The 17,767-nt window shown below is 43.4% G+C and overlaps 1 protein-coding gene across 6 annotated transcripts in view; it reads left to right on the forward strand.

Moving 5' to 3' along the window:
• PDE1B (phosphodiesterase 1B) overlaps nucleotides 1–17,767 on the forward strand; it is a 532,158-nt gene that overhangs the window by 392,130 nt on the left and 122,261 nt on the right. For all 6 annotated transcript variants that reach the window (XM_063952207.1, XM_063952206.1, XM_063952208.1 and 3 more), the window contains 4 exons: nucleotides 6,548–6,661; nucleotides 7,704–7,886; nucleotides 12,248–12,314; nucleotides 17,479–17,595. In XM_063952207.1, the coding sequence (XP_063808277.1) occupies nucleotides 6,548–6,661; nucleotides 7,704–7,886; nucleotides 12,248–12,314; nucleotides 17,479–17,595 (481 nt within the window). The remainder of the gene's footprint in view (nucleotides 1–6,547; nucleotides 6,662–7,703; nucleotides 7,887–12,247; nucleotides 12,315–17,478; nucleotides 17,596–17,767) is intronic.

Below are 17,767 nucleotides of genomic sequence, written 5' to 3' on the forward strand. Positions count from 1 at the left end.
TTTCTCTTTGTATGGTGGTGTAATGATGGCACCCATGAGCACCTAGTGGCTGATTCTGAATATGATTTATCTGCGGCTGATATTCCTTATGGGTGCTGCAGCCTGCTTACTACCTTATGTTAATGCAAGAATCCACCCATATACTGTATGTGGGATGTAGTTACATTGCCGGCAGTCGGGATCCCGGCGGTCAGGATACCGACACCGGAGTCCCAACCACTGAGAATGCCGCCTGCCAGCTAACGGGCAATTCCCAATTGTGGGTGTCCATGACACCTTTAGAGATGGAATTGAACCTGTGTCGAGTGCAGCGAGCCCGCAAAGGGCTTAGTTGTGCTCACCCCCCCGCTGATATTCTAGCGGCCAGGATCCCAGCATCAGTATGCTGACCGATGGGATCCCATCCACCGGTATCCCATACCCAACGCCTGTATGCTAGTATCCCACAGCTGCTGTGGCGTCACTAAACTTGGTGACAAAAGGTATGTGGTCTTGCGGGGCCACTTAAAAGCATGGCCCACATGGCCTTGTGGGAAGGGTTGTGGTCTCACTGCCCGACCACCTGTTTTCATCACTCCGGGGGTCTGTCTGCAGTGCCAGTTCCTACACTTTGACTGGAGCCGAGTGCTGAATGTAATATTACAGTGCAGCACCCGGTTCTTATCACTGAGGAGAAGCCGCCATTTTGGTGTCACCCCTCGGCTGGTGACACCAGGGTGTGGCCCTCACCCCCGTAGTGACGCCACTGGACAGCTGTTATTATTGGCACCCACTCCATGCTTTATCCACACCTTACAAAATAACACAGTATACACACCCATGACACTCTCATAAAATGAATGTGTTCCATGCAATCGCATGATCGCTGCCCAATCACTGTCCAAAAACGTCCGTTTTAAGGAAAGAGTGGTCCAGAAACGGACAGATCAGTGTGTCCACACTCAACAATCTCTGTGTGCGTAATCTATACATGGAGTGGTGCATGCGTAGTCAGCAATCCTTTTCTACAGTGCATGGGCAGTTTCCAGACATCCGCGAGACCTACCAGCATTTAGCCAGTTAGACTCCCGATGATAGCAGGCTCCTGCAGATTGATCAGCATCAACTGATCTCCTTAATGTTATCTGCAGGATAAAACACATACTGGCCTGTGTATAGGTGAGGAACCTGTTGTTTCACCTGTTGTTTCATTCCTAACTTTCACAACATTTATAGACAAAAAAAAACATGTTTTTTTTCCATTTTAAATGATGTCATCCACCATCTCCTTTCACAGCAAAATGAATTAATTCCAGGTCTCTTCCCCTACTGAGAGTTAATTTTCGCATTTCATTTTCTCCTTCACTGGTCTCTTTTATGCCCCAGGATGTCTTAGGTTGGAAAATAAACTCAGGTAAAGTGGAACATCTTTTCGTCTTGACTGTAAAAGCCTTAAGGGAAGAGCGGGTGGGCTAACTACCTCATCCAAAGCGTCGCTGTAGGTTGCAGAGTCTCTAATTAATTTTCATGATGCAGAGCTGGTAGATTCCCATCTCCGTAAGTAACCATTCATCTACTGAGGAAAGAGGACAGATGGGACATTAGTGCTGTTTTATGCAAAACACCAGGGAGATGAGTGGACTAATTCCTTTGTTGTGAATTTCTGTGGATTCATGATAACGATAGCGAGTGGCAAATGTACATATTGCTTTCTATTTAAATGACTGATTTACAGTATGTCTAAAGTATTTGCCCGCACAGGTTTATTTAGAGTGATTTGTAACAGGTCACTGGTTAGTTGTTTGGGTGCAGAACCATAGTAAGTGATTCCGTCTCCTCTCACCTTAAAGGCTGCATAGTGGTTACTGATGCGGCCTTCAGTTCAAATACAACCAAGATGCTGCATGTATAGATCACCCATTTGTACAAACCGTCCAAAAGAATTGGTTTATGACTAAACAACCAACCTGGTCCTGCCTTAAAAAATATAAATCACCACTTTACGTAAGTGCCATCATGGGAGGAAGCTAGAGTACCCAAAAGAAAAATGCATTAAATTATAAAAAAATTAAGAACCTCTTATTTTAAAAAATAATGGTTATTTTCTTGTGTAATATACAAATATAATAAAACAAATAAAAATTAAAAATATTGTAAATAGCCGTATTGATGGAAGATGTGTCAAGCCTTCTAAATAGTGGAAAAGTTGCCTGTAACCAAACTACTACTTTCTATCATTCTATAGAATATACATAATCAATACTAGCTACAAGCTGATTGGTTACTATGGGTAACTTCTCCCCTCATTCACTTCTATATGCTTTATATTTTTATATTTATTTATTTATCATTATTTATTAATAGTTTCTTATATAGCGCACCAAATTCCGTTGCACTTTACAATAGGAAACAACGGTGATAAACCAAAACTGGTCAATAACAGACAGTCATAGAGGTAGGAAGGCCCTGCTCGCAAGCTTACAATCTGTACTGAAATATTCATTTATGCACAAGGATAGGTGTTATCTATTGCATAATGCGCCTCCACATTTATGGTCACACAGCAAATGTTGGCCAGGGGCATGGGCGTAGCCAGAACTTTGTGGGCCCCATAGCAACATTTTGAAGGGGACCCCATCCCAATGCTTCTAGAGAGACACATCTCTGCAGCAGTTGTTAATTTTATGCCCTATAATAGTGCCCTAGTTAATTTTCTGAACCCTAGTAGAGCCTTATTTAATGTTAAGCCCCATAGTAGTGCCCTAGTTTCTTTTATGAATCGCAGTAGTGCTTAAGTTCACCCTATGTTACATTTCAGAGCTGTTAGTACACATTATGCCGCACAGTACCCCCAATTCACATTATGATATATAGTGCTCCCCGTTCATATTGTGGAGCATTACAGTGCCTCGGTTCATATTATATAATATTAAAATGCCCTCCAATTCATTGTATACCATACTACAATGAGCAGGTTCAGAGGTATAACTAGATATATTGCAGGCCCCAAGGAAAAGTTTGAAAGCACCCCTACGTACCACCCAATGGTGAAAAATGTATATAACACATGTAACATTGACAGGGAAGGTGGGCTGCTCTCAGCACTGAGCCCATAGCAGCTGCATTGCTTGCACCTATGGTAGCTACGCCCTTGGCCAGGGGTCAAGAGGATGGAAAAGTGAAGAGAGAGAATATGTGAGGATATGTGTGGAATGTACAGAGGGGATGTAATTGGGTATAAAAGTTTATGAAGGTTATGTGGGCAGTTCTGGAATTTGAGGTGAGTTTTCAGGGAATGTCTGAATGTTTGGAGACTAGAGGAGAGTCTTATTGTGTGCGGGAGGGCATTCCACAGAGTATGTGCAGCCCAAAGAAAGCCCTGCAATCATGAATGGGATAATGAGTGTGGATGAGAAACTTAGCTCTTGTGAAGAGCGGAGAGGTTGGGTTGGGAGATATTTTGAGATAAGCGAGGAGATGTACATTGGTTTAGTTTGGTTAATAGCCTTGTGTGTGAGTAAAAGTATTTGATATTGAATACGGTAGAATACCGGTAACCAATAGAGGGACTGACAGAGTGGATCTGCAGACGATGAATGTCTAGCGAGGAAGATCAGCCTTGCAGCTGCATTCAGACTGGATTGTAGTGATGAGAGTCTCTTCTTGGTAAGACCAGTAAGAAGTCTATTGCATTAATCAATATGGGAGATAATGAGAGCATGGATTAAAGTTTTTGCAGTGTCTTGTGTAAGATATGGTCATATTTTGGATATGTTTTAGATGTATGTAACATGATTTTGAGACAGATTGAATGTGGGAAACAAGAACAGTTCAGAGTAAAGGATCACACCAAGGCAGCGAGCTTGTGGGGTAGAATTGATTGTTGGTAGAGATATCAGGTTGGTAACTACTATTAGTCGGTGGAAATAAAAAAAATCTGTTAGTAATTTAATTTGCACAGAGACCTAAAGATAGAGCACAAGTTACTGGAATGCTAAATCAGCTGTAAAGGTATAAGCGTACAAGTAGAGAAGTTGCCCATGGTAACCAAGCAGCTTCTACAATATCTATAATTTTATAGAATGTACTAGTGAAATGACAGCTAGAAGATAATTGGTTGTTATGGGCATCCGCTCCACTTTAGAAGGTTTGATACAGCCCCCCCTTACTCTGTAGTTCTTACAGTATGTACTGTGCTAACAAATAACATCAGCTGTACATTACAGTTAAAAACAGTTCCTGTGCTTCTGGGCTGAGCTACATGCTCTCTGAATGATTCCTTGTCATCCACTTTTCAGCAGTAGGAATACGTTAGGCGGTTGCATGCTTATTTTATGAAGGGCAGGATGTTCTAAAACCTAAAATGTTGTAAAAATGTCCATATGTATCAAGCTCCAGAATGCGATGCATTCCGGATCCCAGTTGGATGCCTCCCAGCACCCTCTTTGTGTGGCCGCATCACACTGCATGTGTGCAAAGGGACTCCCTGGTCATAAACCCGGAAGTCCTGACATTGCAAAGGGCTTATTGCACCTCTGAATGGTCAGATCCAGGCAGGGGCGACAGCGGCGGTCGTCCAGGGGCCCCCACACATTAGGGGCCCCCACACTCTCCCCCTGATTTGCGCACGCCGCCAGCACTGAAATCGGAGCACAACATGATTCTGCTGTGTCTCCGATTTCCCCAGTACACGACCGCAGCCAGTGCCGCCCGCCATGGTGCTGCTACAGACTGCAATCAGACTGCAGGATTTCATACTCACCGCCGCGGCCGCTGGCATGTGTGTGATGTCCAGGAGCTGAGAGTGAGGCAGCGACATTTTACTCTCAGCTCCTTTGTCAGCGGCGCCGGTAGTGTGTTTGTGACTGGTTGTGTGTTGTGTGGTGCTGGACCACCATACGGCTACCCCCTGTGGTGAAGCAGCTTTAGCATTGAGGTGCCTGGGGCTGGACCTGAGTACTAATGGTTTTATTAGTATTTCTTGTCACTCTCACATTATATTTTATACAGGTTGAGTATCCCATATCCAAATATTCCGAAATACGGAATTTTTTGAGTGAGAGTGAAATAGTGAAACCTTTGTTTTCTGATGGCTCAATTTACACAAACTTTGTTTAATACACAAAGTTACTAAAAATATTGTATTAAATGACCTTCAGGCTGTGTGTATAAGGTGTATATGCAACATAAATGAATTGTGTGAATGTACACACACTTTGTTTAATGCACAAAGTTATAAAAAATATTGGCTAAAATAACCTTCAGGCTGTGTGTATAAGGTGTACATGCAACATAAATGAATTGTGTGAATGTACACACACTTTGTTTAATGCACAAAGTTATAAAAAATATTGGCTAAAATAACCTTCAGGCTGTGTGTATAAGGTGTGTATGAACCATGAATGCATACTGTGTTTAGACATAGGTCCCATCGCCATGATATCTCATTATGGTATGCAATTATTCCAAAATACGTAAAAATCCGATATCCAAAAAACTTCTGGTCCCGAGCATTTTGGATAAGGGATACTCAACCTGTATGTATGTATATATATATATATATATATATATATATATACACACACACACACACACACACACACACACACACACACACACACACACACACACTATAGTATATAAATACAGCACTGTGTCTGACTGCTGTGCTGCAGGTGGGGTGAGTATGTTGTGTTTGTATACTATGGGGTATATTCAATAACTGTCGGAAGCTGCCGTCTTGTCGGTAAGACGGCAGCTTCCGACAGTTTTAGGTCGGAAGGGGTTCCGACCTATTCATTAGGACCCCGTTTATTCCGACAAATCGGGAAACCCGCAGCGGCAGGACAAGACACCGGGACCCGACAACCCCTATTCAAAGAGCGCCAATTTGGCCGCTCTTTGAATAGGGGTTGTCGGGTCCATTCCGACAACTGCATGTATATGCATATATGTATGTATCCAAAAGGTCCGGCACTCTCCCATACGTCTGACAGCCACCCCGGTGAGTGCCGCCTCTATTACATATGCGTTATATGTATATATATCTTTTTTTAATTTATGGGGGCCCCCACAAGTTTGTTGTCCAGGGCCCCCACAGACCTTAATCCGGCCCTGCCCCTCTGCACCCTGCCTGTGTCCCAGCGGGAACACTAATATCTTAGTAAATATGCGATTAGTATGTCTGCGGTAAGTGGTGGGATGTGACGCATCGCGGATGAGATGCTTAGCACATCCCGCCCCAAGTAAGAAATAAAAGTAAAAGTTTAATTTAAACACACTTTCCTTCCAAAGCAGCCAGAGTATAGATGGTATTGAGCTGTCTAAGTAACGCTGTATGTCATGGTGTGCGGTGATTAGGCCCAGAACACTAAGGATTAATTTGATCTAAGTACATGCCATAGATTTTATGTGATAAGTGTATGTGCAGATTTGTACAAGGTGAACATTTTCTTGTATTTGTCCTTTACGGACAAATGATTTGCAAGTCAAATCTGCTAGTGCTCATATATACCAATTAGGTTTTCAGACATTATAATTACCTTTCATGTCTCTGCTTTATCTACAGCCTGAAGTACATGGTGAAACAACTAGAGAATGGAGAGGTCAACATTGTGGAACTGAAAAAGAACTTGGAGTACACAGCCTCGTTGCTGGAAGCAGTATATATTGACGAGACAAGGTGAGACTTCCACATTAATCACTTGCACATGTCACTGCTTGATATAGACAGTAAACAGTATCTCCGGGAGAGGATGGTGGGCCATTTACTGTACAATTTTCTTAAAGCATCAGTCTTCTCTCTCTTCAGAATCAGAAGTAATGTCCGTGTCTGTGACAAGTGACCAGTGGATTTTTTTCCAGTTACAATGTGTTTGTTTTTCCTGACAATGCAGCAGATTACTAGTATAGATGTGTCCTCATAAACTGTTGCTGCAATCACAGCCCTTCTTGGCGAACAAGATCCTGTGCGACTCGGCTTGCACCAAGCTTCTTTTTCCCCCCAAATTTGCATTTTAGATGAAACAAATCCACTTAATGTGACTGCACTGATTAATCTGATAAATGACACTTGTATATCTGTCTGCAAATGACTCTGAATCTGTATAGGAAGTACTAAGATGCAATAGCCGTGGCTTTATTTCACCCCAAGTCATATACAGATTCAGAATCAGCCGCACACAGATATACAAGTGTCACATATCAAATTAATCAGTGCAGTCTCGGGAAGCTGTTTTGTAGCATCACATATACGATAAATATACAAATTTGGGTGACTTGCTCCAGATGTCTATTTTGAGGCTAGGTGTACAGTATGAGGACACTTCTGTATATACATTTTTTGACCAATCCCAACATCTAAATGACAAATTATTGTTTTTGAGTCAATAGAGCAGTCAGCTGTTGGAATTCAACTTCATTTTGCATCTTAATGAATAAATATAATATATAGTCAGACCATGAACCTTCCAATAATTGGACAATTAAAAAAAATACAACAAAAAACATGAATTCCAGTTGTGACCTAAAAACCAACACAAAAAAAACAAAAGTAAAACAATACTTAATATTTAGCACTTTGTTTAGTCATGCAAAAAAATATATAACTTGCTGAGAATTTCATATTTTAGTACATTTAGTGAACAGGGAATTTTTAATTTCCTTTGAGTTGTTATTTGTTGCTTTTTTCCCACAGCAATGATTCCTGTATTCTTTATTTGCAGGCAGATTCTAGACACAGAAGATGAATTGCCAGAAATCCGTTCAGATGCTGTTCCCTCTGAGGTCAGGGATTGGTTGGCCTCCACATTTACACAGCAGACGCGGTCAACTGGTCGGCGGTCTGAGGAGAAGCCCAGATTCCGTAGCATTGTACATGCTGTACAAGCAGGGATCTTCGTGGAAAGGTAGTATCATCTCTTTTAAAAGTTTAATTGTCAAAAAAGTCATGGTCCTCTAAGATACCTATATTTTTTAATATCTGAGTACCGCAGACTCTTTGCTTTTGTCAATTGTATTAAGGCACAGTTCATGCTTCACTCTCTGTACTGTACAAATATGATGCCTCCCAACACCAACATAAAATGTAATACTCCCATTCAGTTGCCAAGTAAAGACACTTCACATTTTTTTGTATCTACCCAGTCTTCTAACCATAATTGCCTCTTTACCATCTTCAGCGTATTTCTCTGCTAACATACCCCACCTCACCGTCTTCAAAGCCCATGAGTTTGCCACCTACTGCAAAAATCCAACACTATTTGACTAGATGAGCTATTTTCATCAAGCAAAATCCTGCATATAATGCACCTTCTCTGACACTTCCCAACCTAGCCTAATTTCAGTCGCTTGCATTCATCTTATTATCTCATCCTACAGCCAGGCCTCTCAACACTAGTCCCTCCCAACTTCTCTTGTCACTCTCCCTCAATTCATGCCCGCCTCTTGCTCTTCTCTTTAAGCGGTATCACTCCAATGGCACATGTCTATCCTTTTTTGACATTTTTTCCCCCATCTTTTTTTAGACATACACATATCGCACCAAAGAAACCATATTTTGATCCATCTTATATCTCCAACTGCTGCCCTATTTCTCTCATCCTTTTTGACTTAAGTTACTTGAATAACTTATGTAAAGCTGCTTATCTTACGTTCTCCCTTCTCACTCTATTCTTAACCCTCTGCAATTGGGTTCAGCGTTACAGACAGGTTGTTTATACAAAAGGATCTACTTGTAGTTAAGTCTAAAGTCCCATACACACAAGGCGATTTAGTAAGGATATTGCTCATTTTTACCCTCCTGAGCGATTTCACTTACTATATCGCCCAATGTGTATGCTGCAGACGACAGCCGTTGCGCTGTCACAGAGGTCATTAGCGACCCCCTCCGTCGTTTGTGCATGCAGCTCAATCTGATGATATTGTTAGATGCTGCATGTTCAGGCCGGCCACGGCATGACGTCACTGTGTGATATCGCTAGCGATATCGCACAGTGTGTATGACCACGTCGGGCGGCCTGGCCAGGGAGGGGACACACTAGGCCATGTCACTCCCGAAGCGAATCGCCTTGTGTGTATGCACCTTAAGGGTCACTTCTCCATACTCCTTGACCTCTCTGCTCCTATCAAAACTGGTGGCCACCTTCTGCTCTCATTATCAGTTGGGTCCCACTCAGCTCTGATTTTGGCCTTTCCTGCTCACAGTACACTACTTCTCTTGGGCAACTAATCTGATTTTTATCTATACTTCTCCTCTGACTTCTCCCCTTTTATACTATTTTGTGTAAACTTAATGTCTCTACTATCTCCAAACGGATGTCCCACTGCTACTTAAAGCTCAACATGTCCAAAAAGAGCTTTTGATCTTCCCTCCTCGCAAATCTCCCTCACTGTCAATAACACCACCATTCAGTCTCCCAAGCTCACTGCCTTGGCTGAGTCATACCTGACTCTGCCAACTGCTGTACTCCTCCTATAGCCTGTATTGTCACCTCCAACTTGCAAATAATCAGAATATGCCCTCTTAATACCTAATATGCTACAAAACCTGTTATCCATTTCAGGGCTTGTTTAAGAGAGGAGAAGCCAGTGTGCAGGCTCTATGCGAGATCCTCTCCTCTCTGGCAGCGCAGTAGATGCAGTAGCTTTGTGCCAGAGTGTACTTTGCATGTTCCTGTTTCCCGGAACATGGAGCTTGCGCTATGCTTCCAGAGTCTTCTCTACTGCACATGCGCAAATCTCCTGGAAAATGGACACTGCACTTTTCCCAGTGATTTCTGTCCGAGTGCTGGCCGACACGGGACTCTGGAGAGATAAGTATAATTATATGGGTAAAAGATGTGTGCTGTGGGTCCCCCTTGAACCAGGAGCCTATGTTCACCGCACACTCTGCACCCATTATATATATGCCAATGACCATCATCATCTTATCTGGAATTCACATCACCCATCTAACCCCACTTCAATGCATCATAATGCTGCAGCCAGTCTAATTTTCTTCATTTGCCAGACCACTTTGCAAATCCATACGGTGGCTCCCAGAATCAGACTCTAACTCATATTATAGTATTCACATTTATCTACAAAGCCATCAACAACACCATTTCTTCATACAAATGACATTTCATGTCAAAATGTTCTGCCTTTCACCTGATCTACCTTTGACCTGCTCCTCACTCCTACCTATGAGACTTCTCTCATGCTGCAGTCCACTTATGAAATTCTCTACCATGCCTGATCAGACTCTCCCACTTCAAATCTTTAAAAGCTCTCTGAGAACTCATCTCTTTCTTGGAGCTTAATCTGCTTACACCTATACTTCCCACAGTACTATATCCTCACATCTCATCCTATTTACTCGGAACCGCAATCATTTACTACTGTTTCAGCTGTAAATTCTTCTGATTAGACTGTAGCTCCCTCATGAGCAGGGTTCTCCCTACCCTCTGTTTTCATGCTTGCCTTTATTTATGCTACCTTGTATGTCATTATTTTACTGTATGTATGACCAGGGCCGTCTTTTCGTATGGGCTCAATGGGCTCTTGTCCAAGGGCCCCAGGAGTATAAGGGCCCTAGGCTGATAGCTGAGGGTCCCCTCTTTCCAGGGGTATCTGATTTTTTAAAATCGGCCCTGTGGAACCGGAGATATCTGACTTGAAAGCAGTGGTCCCCAACCAAGCCTGTTAATTGTTCTTCCCAGCCTGATATCTAGGATTTTGTCTGACTTAAAGTATTTCTGAGGGTATAAGCCAAAAGCTGTGACTCTCCCCTTTTAGTGGACACTGGCAGTTTGTCTCTACTATGCCCAGAACCAGAGATATCAGCCTTCAAGCAACTGGTCCCTGCTCCAGCTCCACACGCCTAATATGTAGTTTTAGATTTTCATTGGTGAATTGCTTTGGCTCCTGAACTCTGATCCCCAAGTCCCCAGAACCATCTGAAAGGTGGGACTCTCTAGTTTTTTATCCCATTCAAAGCTAAGAAATATATTTTCAGGAACCTGAGATATCTGCAGTCAAGCAAGCTGCCCTCCCACCGGAAAATTATAAATATTAAGCCCACTCCACTATCCACCCCTCCCCAACGTATTAAACACCCCCTACCACCCTGGAATCATGTACCAGGGCTTCTTCATTCAGCCCAATGCCCCCTTCTACAGTTTATCTCCATCTGTGCAGTAAAAGAGTAATTAGCAGAAATTACTGTTCCAGGTTCTACACGCTGAGCGGAAGATAGTACACCCTTTACCGCCCACGGGACATCAAAACTACGCTGATAGCACCCCCCACCCCTTCCGCTGGAGGATGGGTAGGGGGCCCAGTGCATTGTTGTGCCCAGGGGCCTACACTGCTGTTAAGACAGCCCTGTGTATGACTCGTTTTTCACACTGTCCGGCAGTGCTGTGCACTGTGTCGCCTTACAGATCAATGATGATGATGACAATAATAATAATAATAATAATAATAATAGTCCAATAAGAATTAACTTACAAATACAAAAAAAGAACATGGTATAAAACAACTTACAAACAGATCTGATAACATTTATCACCATTGTTTACATACATACAGATTTTGAACATAAAATAGCGTTTCCACTGCCATGTATAAGGAACCTAAGTAGCAATGAAAAATAGAATTGGATACAAGACCAAAAGTTAAATTGCAAAGCCCTGCATACAGTGCAACTTTTTTATATGAATCTACCAATCAGCAGCTTGTATAGAGTACTCCTGTTACCTGGGAGTTTTGGCTGTACACTGTTGCTTGATAGAGGCACACAGACTAACAATTGGTTGCTTTCTAACAAGTACCTCACTAATATGCAAACTTACATATATGCAAATTACTGTATGTTAATGTGAAAAAAGAAGCAGTATTTCTGCTTTTAGCGACTTAGAAAACAATCAAGAGAATTTCCCTTTCAACTGTAAACTCATGTACTGTATGGGCTTTTTTGGGGATGTGACAATGCAAAATATTGTTTCATTAGTTTCTCCATGTTGCTTACCAATTATGGTTATAACACAAGGTCCCTGTGACGCTGCCACGTATTGTTGAATTTCTCATGAACCAGAGAATGTTATTGATGTTGCAAAATGTCAGTGAAACTAAACCATAAAATAATTGCAAATATAAAGTTCTGTAAAATGTTAAAGTGTTTTATAAAGTAGTATTTCTGTGCAGATTTGTGCAGTTTCTATGGATTACTTTTGTAGCCAAAAGTAGAAAATATATGTCACAATATAATTCTTTGTTTTCTTTCCAGAATGTTTCGAAGGACGTACACAGCAGTTGGCCCAAATTACTCCGCAGCTGTCGTTAATAGCTTAAAGGTGTAGTACACATTACACGTCCTACAATTGTACATCTCTTACACTGAGACGTAAGGTTATGACTATTTTATGATTGACCTCTTGCGTCCACCAACATCACCAGAAATGTGGCCTATACTGTAATTTTCGGTGATGCTCACATTGTGACCGCAAATTCACTGGTTCCCCCCAAAAATTGATTTGTTTCCACTTGCACAGAAATCTATACATACCAGGGACAGAAACATAAAAGGGTTTACATACAGCTAGGAGCAAATACAAAAAAGATCAAAAGAAATAGCTATTTGCACAACTTGGCAAAACCATGTTGCACTGCAGGTGGAGCAGATTTAGAAGGTGCAGAGAGATTTAGATGTGAGAGTGACGTGTACAAATTCAAATCTAAAATGCAGTGTAAAAGTAAAGCTGCCCAGTATTTGTGGACTACAGTCAGGACTGCCATCAGAAATTGTGGGGCCCGGAACTCCCTCACATGCCGTTTCCCCTGCATCCCCCACAACTTACCACTCTAGGTTCTGGTTGCAGTTCCCGAGACAAGGTTGCCGAATACCGAGTGGTGCCCCTAGTCACAACTGCAGCGGACCAGGAGCACAGCAGCAGCACAGGGAAGGAGTCTGTTGCAGGCAGCCTTAGAAGGACAGCACAGGCGGGATTTCAAATTTGAGCAGGCCATGGGCCAATTTGAGCTCACAGATCAGCAGCCAATCAGGAGCTGTCACTGCATATTCAAAATGCCGTCCGCGCTGTCTCTCTTTGGTAGCCCGCGTTGCAATCCAATGCACACTGTTGCCATGCAGTCCTGGCAGTCCTCCCCTAATGCACTGGCGGATCCAGCAGGGGGCGATAAGGGCGAACGCCCCCCGTAACACATAACTCCAGCACCCGCCCACCTACTGATTCTACAGGCAGCTGTGTAGACTTGTGCAGAGCAGAGGCCGGCGGTGACCTGCACAGCACTCACCTCCGCAGCACAATTATACAGCAGAGGCGCCGGTGGCAGCATCACCTCTCAGCAGTTGGTGCTTTGGCTCCTCTCACGGGGGGAAGCAGGGGCAGATTGGGCTACCAGTATATTCCCCGCTGGCTGACCGCCCAATGCATATCTGCCGCCTGTCAGCAATCGGAGCTCAGCTCCGTTCAGGCAGCATTCAGAGCCTCTGCGCATGTGCAGAAGCTCATTGCAGGGGAATGCCGGCGGGGCAGCTGGTCAGCTGACAGCTGTGCCGCCTGTGTACACTGAAGCAGATCGGTAGCCAGGGCATCACAGTGGCTTCACAGGGACCTGCCAACCTGTCACCAGATGCAGAGTGGGCTGCACGGATCAGCCCCTCCTCTTCCTGCTCTTTGGTCTCTGCATGTGCTGCTCCCTCCTCTCAGAGCATTCTGACCGTCCCGGCACCCTGCAGTTTTAACTAAAGCAACAAAGTCAGGTACTATGGGGACACTGTCACATGTGTGTACTTGGGGGGAGGGATATGGGGGAGGGTTTCTGTGTATACTGGTGGTGAAGTGATGGAGGGTGGTGGTGAAGTGATGGTGACTGGTGGTGAAGTGATACACGTGTGTGTATTGGGGGATATGGGGGAATATAGGGGAGGGGGTCTGTTTATATGGGAGGTGTAATTTGTGGAGTAGGGCTGTCACATGTCTGTACTTCTTGTTTTCTTTAATATTTTTCATTGTTTTATCTTTTTATTTGTATTTTGATATTTTTACTTTTTGATTCAGACATTAGTATATGTTTTTTTGAGTGAGTGATTTGGTGAATTCTTTAAATTCTTTTCTGTCCTGACTGCATTTTCATGCTGCTGGTGATATGGCTATTCTATTTACTCAACTAACTACAGGTTAAGTTGCTGAGTGGCGCTTACTGTATTTGAAATACTGTGGGCGGGATGTACCAACCTTGTGCGGTACATTCCGCCACACATCGCATAGAGACTATTTCATATGTGCTAAAGTGATTAGTATCACAAAGGGCAGCTCTCCCGATAAGAGCAACATGGTGGGGTGTAATGTGTATAATGAGTGATACGTCGTGGTGTAATGTGAATTAGGAGCGATACGGCGTGGTGTATTGTGAATAAGGAGCGATACGGCGTGGTGTAATGTGAATAAGGAGCGATACGGCGTGGTGTAATGTAAATAAGGAGCGATATGGTGCTTGGTAATGTGAATAAGGAGCGATACGGCGTGGTGTAATGTGAATAAGGAGTGATACGGTGCTTGGTAATGTGAATAAGGAGCGATACAGTGCTTGGTAATGTGTATAAGAAGTGATATGGGGGGTCATTCCGAGTTGTTCGCTCGCAAGCTGCTTTTAGCAGCTTTGCACACGCTAAGCCGCCGCCTACTGGGAGTGAATCTTAGCTTATCAAAATTGCGAACAAAAGATTTGCAATATTGCGAAAAGACTTCTCTGTGCAGTTTCTGAGTAGCTCGAGACTTACTCTTCCAGTGCGATCAGTTCAGTGCTTGTCGTTCCTGGTTTGACGTCACAAACACACCCAGCGTTCGGCCAGACACTCCTCCGTTTCTCCAGCCACTCCCGCGTTTTTCCCAGAAACGGTAGCGTTTTTTCACACACTCCCATAAAACGGCCAGTTTCCGCCCAGAAACACCCACTTCCTGTCAATCACACAACGATCACCAGAACGAAGAAAAAACTTCGTAATGCCGTGAGTAAAATACCTAACTGCATAGCAAATTTACTTGGCGCAGTCGCACTGCGGACATTGCGCATGCGCATTAGCGACTAATCGCTCCGTTGCGAGAAAAAAATAACGAACGAACAACTCGGAATGACCCCCATGGTGCGGTGTAATATGTATGAGGGGGAGGAGTCAGTATTAATTCTTAAACCGCACCCGTTAAAGATAAGTCTAGATCCGCCCCTGCCCTGACGGCAGCCTTGACTACAGTATATGCAAAACAGCCTGCAATTACCCTGCATTCAAAATAAATAAATGTACTTGCTTTATTTGATATACTTCCAACTCAGAATTAGCCCAGGTGTCTGATTTAAACTGGGTACACACTGAGCAATATGGCGGATCGGACCGACATATTGCTTAATTCGGCGCATATCGGGCAGTGTGTATGCACAATATGCGTGTGCCCACGGTCACTACCAAAATCATCAGCCAATGGTGGAGTTTTTTTTAAATAGCAAGGCTGCCATCGCTTGTGCAGCCCTGTTATGCAAAAAAAGTTTTGTGCAGAACAAGACCAGGGTAAGAGTTACTTACCCTGTGCGATGAATCCAGCGTTGCAGGTCCCGGAATTGACGTCCGACATCCGCCTTCCAAACACCTGGACATGCCTGCATTCGCCGCACCACTCCCAGAAAACGGTCAGTTGACGCCCCGGAACGCCTTCCTCTTGTCAATCTTCCTGCGATCGCGGCAGCGATTGCTTTCTTCGTTCTTCTTGTTGTTGGTCAACGACGCGCCTGCGCATTGTGGCCGCCGCTCATGCACAGAACTTACCCGTTCGCACCGCTGCAAAAAAAAAAGCAGCATGCGAACGGGTCAGAATGACCCCCATGGTTTTGCCCAACTTCTAACAAATTTGCTGCTGTGATCAACTCTGAAGTAGGCCCATAGCTCCATCAAAAATACATACAGAAACATGGAAGATAAAAAAAGGTTTTCAGTCTTGCAGTGTTTCGTAATCATTGGCTTCTTTCTGTAGCATAGTTGTGTCATCAGGACACAGTGACGTTTTACAGCCTTCTTTTTTGTTTTTTTTGCTGACAGATGAATATGTAATTTCATTTTTATTGACTTGTAGTAAATTTGCTGATAGCAACCCTGAATATGAATTTAAGATTTCCTGGGCAATGGCACTGCTTGCACACCCCTCCATTTAAGTTATACCTATATCTAGGCTAACCATACTATGGGGGGAATTTAATTGTGCCAGAAAAAATTTCAGCTGAAAAAAACAAAACAGTTTTCTTGCAAGGGTCATAAGTTCCCAGATCCATGTGTTTTTGCAATCGCGGATGTGCAAATGGTTATTGCTGATATTTTGTCTCCTGCCTCTGGGCAGGTGAAAAAAATCCCTGATAGTGCCGTATTTCGGGGCTAATTAGATAACCCCAGAGGATCAATTAGCCACTGTAAATTACCACGACCAATGCTAATTGAATTCACCCCTATCCCTTTAACTGGGACACTCTCATGAAATACACAGGTCCACAGCATCCCGATGGTGAGAATCCCGACAGGGGGTAGGTAAGTATACTTACCCTCCCCCAATACCCCACTAACCCTAAACCTTCCATCCTGCAGACTAATCCTAAACCTTCCATCCCACAGCCTAATCCTATCCCTTCCCCACCCGGCAGCCTAACTCTAACCTCTCCAGGGGTGCCTCAACCTAACCGCCCTCCCCGCAGCCTAACCCTAACTAGCCTTTCCCTGCAGCCTAACCCAAACCCTCCCCCCACAGCCTAAACCTAACCTCCTCTCCCTGCGTGCTAACAGTACTAGGCGGCTGCATACGTATTATCAGGATGCCAGGTGTTGGGATTCTGGCGTCATCATTTCATCTGTTGTCAGAGTTCCAGGGCTGGCATGCTGCCCGCGTGTCAGGATTCGCGTGGCGGGATTCTGACTAATGGCATCCCGACCACCGGCATCCTGACCGCATTCTGGTAAGCCTACATATATCTATACCAGAGGTTCTCAAACGCGATCCTCAAGGCACCCCAACGGTCCATGATTTAAGTTTATCCATGCTTGAACACCTGTGACTTAATTAGCTCCTCAGTCAATTTGATTTAACCATCTGTGCTGAGCCATGGATATACCTAATACACGGACTGTTGGGGTGCCTTGAGGACCGTGTTTGAGAACCTCTGATGTATACATTAGAGATGAGCACAATTTTCTGAATTGTTCCATGCGATAGATATAAGGCCAATCAGCACATACTGTAAGTATCTAACACATTGTCATGACCAAACTTGTAATCATGCAAGACTCAAATCAGTAACTTCAGTGTGACTAGAACAAATCAGTTTATTTTAGAAGAAGGTGTATAATATATGAGAAAATACATGGACATGTTGGAAATGTGCAGTAGGAAGGCTTTTTATAATGCTGTTATCATTTTATAGTAACAATGACTCTTTCCTGTCTCATTCCATTTTCTCTAGCACTTGGACCTCTGGGACTTTGATGTGTTTGTGTTGAATAGAGTGAGTGAAGATCATGCCTTGAAAACTATTGTTTTTGAACTTCTGACCAGACACAACCTGAACAGTCGTTTTAAGGTAATTTGTAAAATAAATGATTTATTACACAACCATTAACGAGTACAAAAAAGAAATGTACATAAAAAGTTACATGCACGTTCAACTCTGAATAAAGTCCAATATGCACAAAATTGTATAGCTTGCATCATTGCTTTTGCTATCTATAAAAATATACTTTAAGCTGTCTTCA

This window comes from Pseudophryne corroboree, chromosome 2, assembly GCF_028390025.1.
Source record: "Pseudophryne corroboree isolate aPseCor3 chromosome 2, aPseCor3.hap2, whole genome shotgun sequence".
Lineage (NCBI taxonomy): Eukaryota > Metazoa > Chordata > Amphibia > Anura > Myobatrachidae > Pseudophryne > Pseudophryne corroboree.